The sequence below is a fragment of the Carassius gibelio genome, chromosome A21 (assembly GCF_023724105.1).
Source record: "Carassius gibelio isolate Cgi1373 ecotype wild population from Czech Republic chromosome A21, carGib1.2-hapl.c, whole genome shotgun sequence".
Lineage (NCBI taxonomy): Eukaryota > Metazoa > Chordata > Actinopteri > Cypriniformes > Cyprinidae > Carassius > Carassius gibelio.
In genome coordinates, this window is record NC_068391.1 from 24,958,479 (window position 1) to 24,972,459 (window position 13,981).

General features: G+C 40.1%; 1 protein-coding gene across 1 annotated transcript; it reads left to right on the forward strand.

Annotated features, from left to right (window-relative positions):
* Nucleotides 1–248: 248 nt before the first annotated feature.
* LOC127941369 (ubiquitin-associated protein 2-like) lies at nucleotides 249–12,704 on the forward strand (the record flags this gene model as incomplete). The annotated part of the gene is made up of 24 exons (XM_052536368.1): nucleotides 249–386; nucleotides 607–751; nucleotides 906–983; nucleotides 2,385–2,445; nucleotides 2,547–2,620; nucleotides 2,945–2,997; nucleotides 3,084–3,154; nucleotides 4,160–4,346; nucleotides 5,038–5,242; nucleotides 5,512–5,747; nucleotides 6,219–6,406; nucleotides 7,127–7,271; nucleotides 8,431–8,470; nucleotides 8,590–8,710; nucleotides 8,808–8,865; nucleotides 9,024–9,207; nucleotides 9,338–9,429; nucleotides 9,547–9,597; nucleotides 10,048–10,123; nucleotides 10,244–10,597; nucleotides 10,901–11,008; nucleotides 11,564–11,625; nucleotides 11,707–11,895; nucleotides 12,060–12,704. Coding segments are annotated over 24 exons (2,997 nt in total), but the record flags the coding sequence as incomplete, so codon positions are not given.
* Between the last annotated feature and the right edge of the window lie 1,277 nt (nucleotides 12,705–13,981).

Genomic DNA, 13,981 nt, shown 5'->3' on the forward strand with positions numbered 1-13,981 from the left:
GATCTAATTAGTCTTATGACTCGTTCTCAATAAATCACGTCTCATTCAATGAATCAAGGTTTTTGTGTTGTGTGCTTCATTCAGATTAATCCGTATAATCTCTGTCTGATGGATACATATTGAGAGCGAATTTTGTTGTAATAAATTGTAGGCTTCTTTAATAAAATCATCAAAATGTTACAGAAGTACATTTTACCTTAAAATATAATAGAGCAATTTTGAATTTTGTTGTATCTTCAAGAGTTTGATTGCATTTGGTTGTGTTTGCGTCCCAGCTCATGGAGGTTACAGGCAAAAATCAGGACGAGTGTATGGTGGCCCTTCATGACTGCAATGGGGACGTCATCAGGGCTATCAACTTCCTGCTGGAGGAGGTCACTGTCAAGGTACATGCTTGCTACCGTTGATCCTGTTTGACTCGTTTCTGATTCAGTGTCTTTTGTAATTGCATTAATTATGCAAGAAGAACTAGACTGAGTTGAAATAATGTTATGAAGCTTTTCCAGCTTTGCCAGCCTGCCAAACTAGTTATTAAGCTGCTAGAGCTATTTGAGGATAATATACCCATGATTCTGATTCTGTTGAATTATTCTCATGCTTGCACAGGACTCATGGGAGACAGTTGGCAAGAAGAAAAGTGTTGGAAAAGAAGGGACCGCTCCAGAGAGCAGGGAGAAGAGAGGAGAAAGGGAAGGCAGAGGCCGCGGGGGTCCAAACAGACGTGGCCGAGGGGCTAGCCACAACCAGGAAGGTGCGTCTTTCTGTGCGTTTGTGTGTACATGTCCTAACTTGCATGTATAGATTGTGTTTTTGTCTGAGGCAAGGTGTCCAGTTAGACAGCATAGTAATGTTCTCATGGTGATTGGGATCAAGTGAATAGGCATTCACATTTGTTTATTTTTTAGGGAGGTCGGAAGAGAACGGGTTTGATTCAGCTCCAGGAGAGAGAGGAGGAGACCGTGGGCGCAGAGGAAGAGGGAGAGGTCAGCGCATTATATGCACTCCAAGACATTACTGCTTACTAATACACTGCTGCCTCCAGAAGTGGTTTTTATGTTGGTTATCTGCATAAAAATGAGCAGTCCATTATTAAAAAAAAACACGTGGAAAACTAACACTACTGTTCAAAAGTTTGGGATTGGTAAGAGATTTGTGTGCTTGTGTTTTTGAAAGGTGTCTGTTGTGCTCACCCAAGGCTGCATTTATTTGACCAAACTACAGTAAAACAGTAAATATTGGGAAAAATTAATACAGTTATAAAGTAAATATTTTCTAGGTTAAATATATTTGAAAGCTGTATATTCAGCATCATTACTCCAGTCTTCAGTGTCACATGATCCTTCAGAAATCATTCTAACATGCTGATTTGCTGCTCAAGAAACATTTCTTGTTATCAGTGTTTTTACCCCCGATTGTTTTTTTTTTTTGAATGATTGCTTGATGAATAGAAAGTTTTAAAGAACAATATTCAAAAAAATCTTCTTTAACAGTATAATAGTCTTTTCTGACACTTGTTTACATTCTCTCTTTTTTTATTATTATTATTAATTCACTATCAAGATTCAATGATCAATTCATCATAAAAAGTGCCCCACATGACTCCAAGGGGTTAATAAACGCCTTAAGCGAAGCGATGCATTTGTGTGTAAAATATCCACATTTAAAACTTCTGCTAACTGTCGTATGTAATCGCGTACACTCTTGTTAGAATACGCTAGTCTCGTGAGAACCCAAGTTTTGTTTACAGCAAAGGAGAACCACGTAAAGAAGTGGATTGTTGTATAAAATTAGTTTAAGAACTGTTAATTGACAGGTTATTTGGGGAACCCAAAATGGTTCTTCTATTGCATTTTATTGGATATTTTTTGAAGCTTGATACAAGTTCTGCTATCTCAGACTGGGCAGGATGGGGCCTGTTCCTGTGCTGCTATTTGTGTCACTCTGAGCAATGTTTGTAGGGCATTAAATGTGACGAATGCGTTTAAAGTAGCTGCAACTCGAGAGGGGAAGCTGGGGAGGGAGGGAGCAAGAATAGGACCGGGAAGAGTCATCAGAAGGGCCTGTCTTCTGTCATATGGCTCTTAAAGAGGACATCACTTCCAGTTTTTAAATGAAGTTTAGTCGATTACAACTACATTTAATTTCATATGCAAGAACTTTGCTAATCGTAATTAAGGATATTTGCACAAAGCTGTCTTAAAGGTTCTGGAGAAAAAAGGTCAGGGAGAGGGAGTGAACTGGTCTAAGTGGCATGTCAAGATTATGAAATCTTGGAAAGGAAACCAATGAAAAGGCACAAGGAGTAGTAAATATTCATTTTTGGCTGAACCTCTCCTTTGTTTTCACTCGTTCTGATTGGTATTTATGCTGGTGTGTCGTCTCAGGTGTAGGAAGCCGAGGAAGAGGCAGAGGAGCTGGAATGAGCAGGTTCTCTCAGGGAATAGGGTAAGTGTTCACGCTTTTTTTCTTTCTAAACCATTCCAAAAAAAGAAGGTTCTTGGTCATTATTCTTACTTGGCCTCCATTGGTTTCTCTTTGACCAGTAGGACGTTTAACCCTGCTGACTGCACCGGCTCTGCTGAGGCAGGGGAGGCTGGAAATGAGACTACTGAAGGAGCAGGTGAGTGCTGTTTATTGATCCAGATCCTGATTTCTTTAATAGAGCAGAATCTGCTTCTCTAATACTTTTTACTTAATCATATCTGAAGCCATTTTCAGTGTAGTATAGATGTCAGATGAGCTGGTTTTCTGTAGTATTGATTTCATTCATGCGGCAGGCTCTGTATGGATGGAAACCCGAAATGCACTGATCCGATTTATGTAGTGCAGGTCATCCTCAAAACAAAAAGCACAGTGCAAAATCACTAACCAGCGATTATGCATTTCTTAATTTAGCCCTCTGCAAAAAAAAAAGAAAAAGAAATTATTTCTCATGTGTTTTCAGGAGCCTGGAAGGACAGTGTGGATGATTGGGCGGCTGAAGACTGGAATGAAGATGTGAGTGACTTCATGAATGTTAAAATCAGTCTGGAAAACATGATCAAGAGATGTCAGTGTGTAACGCTCGCTTCTCTATTTATCAGCTATCTGAGACCAAAGTGTTCACTGCTTCTTATGCGCTTGGCTCCAGGAACCTCGCGCAGCCTGGACAGGGGTGAGTGCTTCCTGTGCTTCAGCACTTTCCAGAACAGAGCTTAAAAATAAAGAAATTCAAAGAAGAATTTATTAATTAAAAGTAATTTCCTTAGAAATTTAACTTTAAAATAAATTTTACTGTGGCTTAAAATTCACAACTATAATAATAGTAAAATGTTTAACAAGTAAAATTGATCATTTGAAAAAAAAAATTATTTACTTTTAACTTGATTTAACATCAATTTATAATATTTAACTGCATTAACAGTTTGAAAAGTGTTTTTATTTTGTCGTAGTACATTACGTTTTTTCGTTTTTAAGTGGCACACCTAGGATTACAGTGGAATTACTTATCACTCTGTCAGACATATGTTATTACTTGTAAAACTTGTTTATAGTATTTTTAGATTGGTACCTTTCATATGAATTTCATTTGAAGAGTTGTAAGTAGCTATTGACAACTCCTGATTTGTAAAGTTAGTCAACTATGAAACACATTAGTTACAGCTATATACAGTTCTAGAGAGCACGATGGTGTCATGTAGCTCAAGTCAGTGCGTTTTTTGCTTCATCATAAATGAATATAATTCAGCTATTAGGCTGCTCTACATTTAACAAAAGTGTCGTTCAGCTCATTTCAGTTTTTATGCAATATTGTCAGTATTGCAAGCTAGTGATTAAACTGCTCTGTATTACATCTTCAGCAAGCAGTGAAGAGCATGTTTAGACAGATCTGTCTACCTGAGTGCTCCAAAATATTTGGCATGCATTCAGGTATGATTCCCCTCCCTGCCTTGTTAATGTTTGACTCATGTTTAGCAATTGAAGTCAAAAAACAAACAGCCTTACAACTGCAGAGACAGATTAGCAGGCATATGTAGGTGCACTCCTGGAACATCCTCACTTCATGCTTCCTGTGTTGTGGAAGCAATAGGGCAGAACTTCATCAAAAATGTATTTGATGTTTTGCATCCTAGAGCAAAGACCTCTTGTAGTTGTCTGAAAGTGTATCTCTGCTCCTCAGGATGGATCTGGGCTCTCTGTTGCCTAAGGTGGCTGAGGGCGACTCTGAGCTTGCCGGATTGGAGCCGTCATGCCCTGATACTCTCACCCAGAGCCTGGTGTTCACCAACTCTCAGCAGCACACCACCCGAACACACACACACAGCTACGCATCTGCTGCTGCTGGCACTTATGCACATGCCGCATCGGTGAGAAGCACACACATACTGGCACTGAGCACCTCAGCACTGGACTCTGCACCCAGATTTATAGAGCCAGATTCACTTTCAGTTTCTTACTTTTTTTCTTAATTTTATGAGTACCTTTTATTCAACAAGGTTGCCTTAAATTGCTAAAAAGTGAAATTCCTTTTAACTGATAAAGGTGACAGTGATAATTGACTATTTATAAATCGATTTCTAATAAAAGCTGTCCATTTGAATCTTCTATTTAAAAAAAATAATAATTGTATGTAATGATATTTTTTTCCAAAGCCTTGGTGAGCATAAGAGACTTCATTCCAACACCAAACTTTTACAAAAAAATTGACACAAGCTGTCACTGTCCCTTTAAATGAGCTTTGTGACATTGTAAACCGATAACTTCAAATTAGAGGATAAAGTTAAATATGCAATTTTAGCTAATAAACTACAGAAACTACTAATAAATCATACAGTCTGCATCACTTACTACATAGCATTCCAGTTACTGTATAGTTTTTATGAAATGTCAAAAGTACCTGTACTTGGGTACAAAGATGGCACTTAAGTCTCAAACTTGATAAAACAAATACACTTTTGCTGTTATATAAAATTGGTATCGTGAGTCATATAATTTACTAACACTACAGTTGAGTACTAACAAGTTGGAATCGTGACAACCCTTCTGTTTTCCTTCTAGTCCATGCTGGGATCCAGGCTTCCCCAGAACGATGTACAGAAGATGGAGCCAATCAGCACACCCCGAATCGCCCCTTTGTCCAATCAGTTTTCAGGTGCACTGGGTAATGGCACTGCATCTGTTGAATTTACTGCTCCGGTGCCTGTCGAAACTACCCCTGTGACCCTGAATGAACCCAAGGAGACCCCTGTTACAACATCTCTCTGTAAGTACTATGCATGCACACTGGGGTACGTTTCCCAAAAGCAACTATAGTCACAAGTTCCATCGTTGCCAATAGAATTCCGTTGCGCTAACAACCATAGTTAGCTAACGATGCTTTTGGGGAACGTGAAGTGCACATGCAACTGGAGGTCATTGGCCATTGCATCATGTCTTATAATCAGTGTGGTTTTACACGTCCCCAGCACACACTTTTACATTTTGAACCAGGTTTGACAGAGACTCGTTAGTATATGTCTTTTCTGTCTTTAGTGGACCTGAAGCCTCAGCCTGACCCGTCCCCCATCCTCGGTCGTCTGACCCAACATCAGAATGCAGCACTCCAGTCGGACCTGCCGGCTCAGGCCCGAGACCCTGCTCCACTTCCCCCATACGATGGGCCTTCTCCGACACTGAAACACCTCTGTGAGCCGGTCATCACCACGACAGAGCCGCCACATCCCAGAACCATCAGACCACAGAGACGGAGAGCGCCACCTCCCTCTAAGGTGATAAAATCCCCTATAGCCCCTTTTATTGTTACTCCGTGAGTTCTGTTGTGAATGTATGCAAGCATATTCATATTCACTAAATGCAATAAAAAAAATGAGTATTGAATCCAGAATCGAATCGCATTTTGTGTAGTGACAGACACCACAATTTTGGTTGTTTGTTTTAAATCATAAAACACAAAATCGAGAAATTTAAACTGTCAAAACCGCTGTGGGATATGTACAAAAGACATTAGTAGTTTTGTTAAAATTGTAGGAAATTATTAAAGCGTTATTATAATTTAAACATACTTTTTAAGTTATTAAAATGTAATTAAACCATTAAAAAACTAAATCCAGAAAAATTAAAACCCTGTATAATTGGGGAAAACTAAAACTAGTTTCATAACGACCTGCTTTCCTCATTTGTATTAGTCTTAATTACTTTTTGATCTTAATTTACAAATAAATATGTGTTTGGTTTGCCAGATCCCCTCTTCAGCAGTAGAGATGCCCGGCTCTGCTGACGTGTCCGGGCTGAATGTGCAGTTTGGTGCACTGGATTTTGGATCTGAATCCACTGTGGAGAATCTCAACCAATCAGAAAGTAGATATCAGGAGCCTGCGGCTGCTGCTCAAACCCAGAGCAGCCTGTACTCCAAATCCACTGCCATCAGGTCTGTCTGTCCACCTGGTTGTCTTTCCTTTATACTTTACAAGATCTTTATAGGGATATTCCACCCAAAAATAAAAGGTCCAAATGTTTTCTGAAGAGACATGACTGCGTTATATAATTAAAAAAAAGATTTAATTTAGGCCTTTATTCACATTTAACATTAATCAGCGTGCACACCCAGTGCCATCAAATATGGTGAACAAGGCTTACACTTAAAAGGCTTGATTAGATTTGGGTATCGAGAACTGGAGATTTGATAAGACATTTGTTTTCAAGATTCCTGCATTCACAATTTAATGGGGTTTTTAAAACATTAAAGAGCAAGAAGGGAAAGAGCTTAAGTGCCGTTTCTCATGCCGTGCACACATCTGGTGCCCGAGCACAGAGAATCATGATCCCAGTGCAGTTTCCAGGCCTGTGTCCGTTCTCGAACCGTTCTGTGCACTTCCACAACAGAAAAGGACTTCTCTTTTTTTTTTTTACATCTCGCGACCAATGTGCACAAAATTACTGAAATATTCTACTCATAAACGTAGCTGTTTTCTTAATATTTTTGAGTAAATGCATTCTTTTTTTCCGGAGGAATATATTCCTTTAAGTTATGTAAATACATTTAGTTTGAAATCAACATTGGCACAAATGCTACTGCTAAAACTCAGGACATTCCACAAACAAATAACTTGTGTGTAATGTATTTCTAATCTTATTTTTCTTGTTTTAGTGAGTCTCTAGGTGGCTTGCCTCAAGCAGTAATGGAGTCCAGTTACCCATCAGCCTCTCTTGTTTTACCGAGCACTACTGCCCCTCCTGTCTTGGCTCCATCCTCAGCTAGCAGAGCGGAGTCATCTGCCACCTCCACTCTCAGTGTATGACCAAAATTCATCACATTTACCATTTCCCTGGCAAAATGTCCTCATGATCAGTAACTTAAGGCTGGTTCACACTGCAGGATAATTAGGCTGATTTTAGCCCCGATTCACCCCTTCCGACAATCTTAGGATGCTCCGATTATCGTAAAATAATCTGATCAAAAATTCCTGCAGTGTGTGGTGTGTTAAGACCGCTCTCCTCTGCTCGGAAGAATGTCGGGACCGCTCCGATCTCAAATCGGGGATATCCAACATGTTGGATTTATTTGGCCTGATTTCTTCTCGTGTGTGGTGTCCCCCGAGGACAAACAATCACACAGCCTGTGGACTGTGGCGTGTAGCCAATCAGAAAGTGAGGTGACGAGGTGGCGAGGAAGTACCGGGAAACAAAATCAAAACAGCTGGCATATATAATATAACAAATATAAGAAATGCAAATAAAGTCGATGGGCATAACTACATCCACAACTGCAGTCCACCAGAGTACATGGAAACGAATATATGAACGTTTATTTCAACGGTTATTAATCTGTGTAGTATGTAACAACATTTTTATGAGATAAAACAACAACTTTCCTCCATATCATGATGTAGCAAGTATAGTCCATGCTCGCGTTGTCTCCACCTCTTTGACCATCGCCTTTTCTTGTTTTCCTTATGGTTTTTTTCCGTTAAAAACAAAGCACAAACTATGGCCACTGCATCCTCTTCGTCCGCCATGATTGTTTACTCTGAAGTCACGTTTGATCTCGAGGGATTTTGCGAAATTTCCCGTCTGACCTGGGAATGCTCGGGAGTCTGGATCAATAAACTGAACGACCAAAACTGTTAGACCCGTGATTTTTTTTTATCGCTGTGTGTGGGGTCTCTCAGGTTTGGAAAATCAGCCGACAATTTTAAAATCGTCCCGTGTGAACCAGGCCTTAGTTGCAGATTTTGCTCATTGTCAAGTTGGCTACTTTGACCAATAGTAAGCTGCTTGCTTTGAAAGTGATATCTGTGTGAGTGGTGCTTCATGCATACTGAAGCTCTTAACGTTGACCCTTTTTCACCTGCACCTTATTTTTCTTCCCTATAAATTCATTGGTATGATTGTCTTAATACAGTCAAATAATAGTTTAGCTAATAGCTGAATCTGTTTATTTTTTTCCCACAGAATGGATTCAGTGAAATGAGGGCATCCAGCGCACAGGAAGGTAAATGAGTTCTGTTTTTAACAGACTTGCCGTTTTTACCTGAACTTTCTTTGCACTGTGCACTAGGTGAATTTGTAGCATAGGCCACACGTTACATTTTTGTTGTGCTGTATCTGCAGCTGCTCCGTCCAGCACCCCTCAGCCCGTATCCACCGCCCTGTCCACAGAGAACAGCTTGTCATCTTCCTCCTCTTCAACAGCAGCGCCTGTCCCGAGCACAGCTCTTCCATCACTTAGCAGGTACCACTGACCACAGCTTTCCAATTTCAGTCTCATTACATATTCATGAGAAGCAGACAGTCTCCTTACGGTCTTATCGATGCTTGTTTTCTCTCAGTCACGTGAGCAGCGTTAACTCTCCTGGATCTTCTGCGCTCACCAGCTCTTCCCTGAGCGTAAGTGTCCTGTGAGGCTCCTCCCATTTCCAGTTTCTCTTCTCCGCTTCCTCACTTTAGTGTTTCACTCTTTGCCTGAGCTTCTCCATTTGAGAGCTTTATAACATGGATAAGTGGGACTGGATCAGGGTTAAGTTGAATTGAAATGCTTCTCTCAGACACAGATGGGTGCTGACGTGAGCATGAGCCTGTCCACGTACTCTGGCTCTGTGTCCAGCTCGACGGTCAACTCCAGCGGCCTGAGCGCTGTAACCCAGAGCCTGGCCGCTAACGGCGCATCCGCTCCCTCTGCTGTCCGTTCTGCACCGCTGCAGACCAACATCACACCCTCCAACACCTCTGGTCAGTCGCAAAAACACCCACTGCATGATTATAGTGATGCAGCAGAGTTGGACCGATTTTTACTATAACTGTCCATCTGTAAATAGCATTTTCTTGTTTCCAATGATTTATTTTTTTTCTATATTTTCAGGTAAAGCTCCTCCTAACCTGGCTCAAGGAGTACCGCCACTGCTGGCCAGTCAGTATATCATGGGTCCTGGTGGCCTCCTTCCTGCTTATCCGGTTAGTGAATGGATGATCTGCTCTCAGATTGAGGAAGCCAAATTTTTAAATATATATACACACATTATTATTTAGTTTTTGTACACATTTTTGATCTATGTCTTCTCCTCCCTAAAGCCAATCTATGGATATGAGGACCTTCAGATGATGCAGTCCCGCCTGCCCATGGTAACCATTTCTTAGTCATTAGCTTGTTTTCACAAATACACAAAAAATACTTTTTATGTAACATTTACTATTTAGATATTTTGCTGTAGAAAAAGTATTTGTAGAAATGTTTCTGTTTTTACAGTATAGCTGTAAAATTGTCTTGATTTTCAAGCATTAAACTTTATGGCAGAATCCCACAACGAGCCGTTAAAGCTTGTCTTTGGTTGACCGTGTCTGTTTTGAAAGTACTTTTTTATTATAAGTACGGGAAGATGATGCATGTTCTGTTCCCTAAACCATATTTATAACTCAAGCACATGCAGAGATTTGATGCGGAGGAGCTTTTACTGCGATGTTAATATGATATATTGACTAAATGATGTCAGTGTTTATTTTTGGATGACATGTCCCTTAATATTTATTTCTCATATATTAATTGAATTATTTCTGGGTGACATTTCTCTGTAGGATTATTATGGCATGGCATTCCCTGGTACAGCGCTAGCTGGCAGAGATGGAGGATTAGCAAACAATCCTTACTCCGGTAAGCAGCCATCGTTGTTGTTGTTGTTATTAAAGCACAAAGATTGTTACGCTTGTGCAAATAGGACAATCCAGTATCATTCAGTCTAAAAGACTGTTCTGTATTGTCTTGCTTGTACAGGTGAGCCTACCAAATTTGGCCGCAGCGACTCAAACTCCCCAGCCCCTGCCACCAGTCTCTCCTCAGTGCCCCCCTCACAGTCTCAACAAAGTGCTGTCCCCCCTCATAATCAAGGGCCGCAGAACCCAGGTCAAGCCCAGCAGGGTCAGACCCAGGCCTTCCTCAACCCCCCTCTGCCTCCAGGTTATGGCTACACCAGCCTGCCCTACTACCCCGGGGTGCCGGGAATGCCCAGTGCCTTCCAGTACGGCCCCGCTGTCTTCATGCCTCCAGCGTCCACAAAGCAGCACAACATGGGCCCGTCCAGCCAGTACCAACACCAGACCGGATACAGCCAGCACACGTATAGCGCAGGTACATAAAATGCATAGAAAACTTCAGTTGCCATTTGAAGATTTTTAAATGCAAAGCTTTGTTTATTTTTTATTTATTTATTTTTTTTTTAATTTGGACGGCAAAATGTATAATGCAATACAATGATGATTAAAAGATAAACATTCCTCTAAAGCCTTACAGATCAGGTACCAGGTACTGTACCCAGTGGAAAACCGTTCCACACAGTGGAAAAACGCCAATATTTGATTTTGAGTGTCCTGAAGTGTTAATCATTGGGGCTATAAAATGGACTTTCTTATTTGAAATCTCTTCTGTCCTAAGGTTATGATGAGTTGTCCCAGGCTCATGCTGGAGGAGATTATGGGAAAGGAGGATATGGAGGAAGCTCCCAGTCCCAGGCCAAAGCAGTCACCAACAGCTCGGGAAAAGGTAGATTTTGCGCTCACGATTTATGCACAGATGTTGTTGCTTTTAGGGTTGCAACAAGCAATTACAGCTTTGAAGTGGCGTGACTCCTGATTGTTTTCCATGCACAGTGTGGAAATGTAATTGATACATTTTTCATCATCAGCTTTGATTAGTTTGATTCAGTAGGATATGGAGTACTGTTGAAATAAGTCTTGAAACCTGGAAAGAAGCATTTTTTTTTCCTCTCCTTTGGTGGTGTTTGGCTATAGTATAAGAAGCGTTTTATTACTTTGGGTTGTATTTAGGCTTCAAAATTCGTAGGTTTTTAATTTGTGTACTAAATTATAATAGATATTAATCACAGAGCTTATTTTATGCAGTAAACCCAATATGATTTTCCACTGGCTTTTGGGTTTTGTTGAGGGAACTGGGGTCATGCTCACTTCTGGTTTAGCCTCAAGTCATCTCTGCAGTGCTCTGGAAAAGCTTCCTAATCAGACTAATAACTGTAGAGAGCTTGCAGATGTGTTGAATAAAGTCAAATTTAAGATGTCTTCATTTGAACCCTTTTCTTAGTACCAGGACTGTCTGGATCTGCGAGTTCAGAGCTCACTGGAACGGTGTACAGCAAGAGCCAGGTGAGCGTCACGTTTCTGCTCAGTCATCACAATACATCTATGCTATGTATTCATCTCATTTCTCTTCTCTGACCCTTCCAGTCGTTTGACAAGCAGGGTTTCCCCACGGCAGGCGGCCCTGCGTTCAGCCTGCCCTCAGCTCTGGGAGGAACCGGGCCGCTTAACCCCGCAGGTGCCCCCGGATACGCCCCCGCACCCTTCCTTCACATCCTGCCCCATCAGCAGCCCCCCTCACAGTTACTGCACCACCACATGGCTCAAGACACACAGGTACATCACGTCTACAACAATTCACACATCATTCTTAATTACAATAGGTTCCTTATTAGTTAAGGTTTCTCAGCTAAATGTTTGATTGTTAATGATTTGCATATTGAATAATAGGATCTAGCGGGCTTTATAGGGTTAATGCTGAATCTTTTTGTCATCTGCAGGGCCAACGCAGTCAGTCCAACAGCATGCAGAAGAGTCAGGGCAAATCCAACTACAGCAGCTCTCCATACTGGGCTAACTGAACACACCGGGTCTACAGTTACCCACATAAACACCCCAATCTGTGTCCACACTGTCCCGCCTCCAACATGAATGCACACTCGCACAAACACACGCCGTATCAGTTCTCCCCCGTCCCCCTCCTCCAACATCCTCCTCTGCTTTTTTCCTTCTCTGAATTAGGTTTTTCATGTAAGATATTTATGTAAGTATTTATATATACTGTAAATGTTAAGAAGCCGAACAAAAGATGTGGTCGCTCCATTTTATTTTTTTGAAGGACTTTTTTTTTTTTGATTTACTTTTTAAAAACTGCAGAGATGTAGCAAAAAAATTAAAAGGAAAAGCATTTTGAGGAAAACTACGGAGACACTGCAGTGAGACCTAGAGCACTGATGGTGGAGGAGGGTGAACGTCTCGAGGGGCTTCACAAGCATCGAGCGCACCATTCCTGACTCTTCCTATGGATTGTTCTCCCATACAATGGTTCCGAAATTGATTTCTGTCGCCTGAAAGAAAGGAAAAACAGCCCATACGTTTTATATTTTACTCTTGTTGCCCTCTGAATAAAGGTTCTGAGCTATTCACCATGTTGTGTGTCTTTTATTTGCTGTGCTGCTGGTGACAGTTTTTAGATTCATTAAAATGTTAGTGGAGTTTTTAAGAATCGAATTGCTTGGTTTTACCAAAATTCCATTTTAAGTTACGTTTTACCATTGTTTGTCATTTTATATGAAATGTAGTTTTCTACATTTGAAAATATTTACTTGAAATATGCTGTTTGATTGCAAGTTCGAACTTGAAATAATTTTTGCCATTTTAGTATCCAGAAAAGCTGTTTTCAAATATTTTTTTTTAAATATAATTTGTGCGTCTTTAAAAAGTTATTTATAATAATCCATGAAAAAAAAGAACAAAGGTAAAATTCTATATTGTTTCGAATTTGCTAATGTATTGTAGAATTTTACCTTTGTTCTTTTTTTAACTGCTTTTGTAATGGGGGGGGTATACTCTTATTTCTGTCCAATTGTTTATTTTATTTTTTTAAAGTCTAATGTAGGACTTTTCATTGTCTAAGTCACTGTTTTGTGTCCTGGGTTGTGAAAAGATCAAACGGGCATCAAGGTTAAACTAAATAAGTACATCTCACCAACATCTCCTTAATGGATTTACAGTTGTTGTTTTTTTTCTGTAATTATGACAATGCTGATTATTTGTTATTAGTAGAAAGTGGAAGTGTTGATTCATTAAACATATGAGAACATCTTTAAAAAAAAAAAAAGTTTAATCGAAACATGACTACAGGTGTGTGTTTCAGCAGAGTGCTGTTAGTGTCCGTCACCGCAGTGCTCGTAATATGGTTCTGAACACTAGAGGGCGCCAGCAGCAGTGTTAGTGTTCTGAAGCGGTGAGCTGTAACCTAGTTTTCACTCTGCTTAATTTTTAGTGTGAGATGGCAACACATTGTAGTAAAATATGTATAACTATGTAAACACAATATGTTCACAAAGTTTAGAAAGGGCACATAATTAAGCGATATGTGTGCAGCGGACTGACTATAATAACAATAAATTAAAGCCTTGTGCTTTCTTACAAAACATTTACTGCATAATCAAAAATTGAACACAAATGTGACCCTGGACCACAAAACCATTGATAATGGTCATCTTTTTTTTTTTTTTTTTTTTTTTACTGAGGTTTATGCATCATCTGAAAGTTGAATAAATAAGCTTTCTATTGATGTAGGCCTATGGTTTGTTAGGATAGGACAGCTTTTGGCTGAGATGCAACTATTTGAACATTTGGAATCTGAGGGTGTGAAAAAAATACAAATCTAAATATAGAGGAAATCACGTTTAAAGTT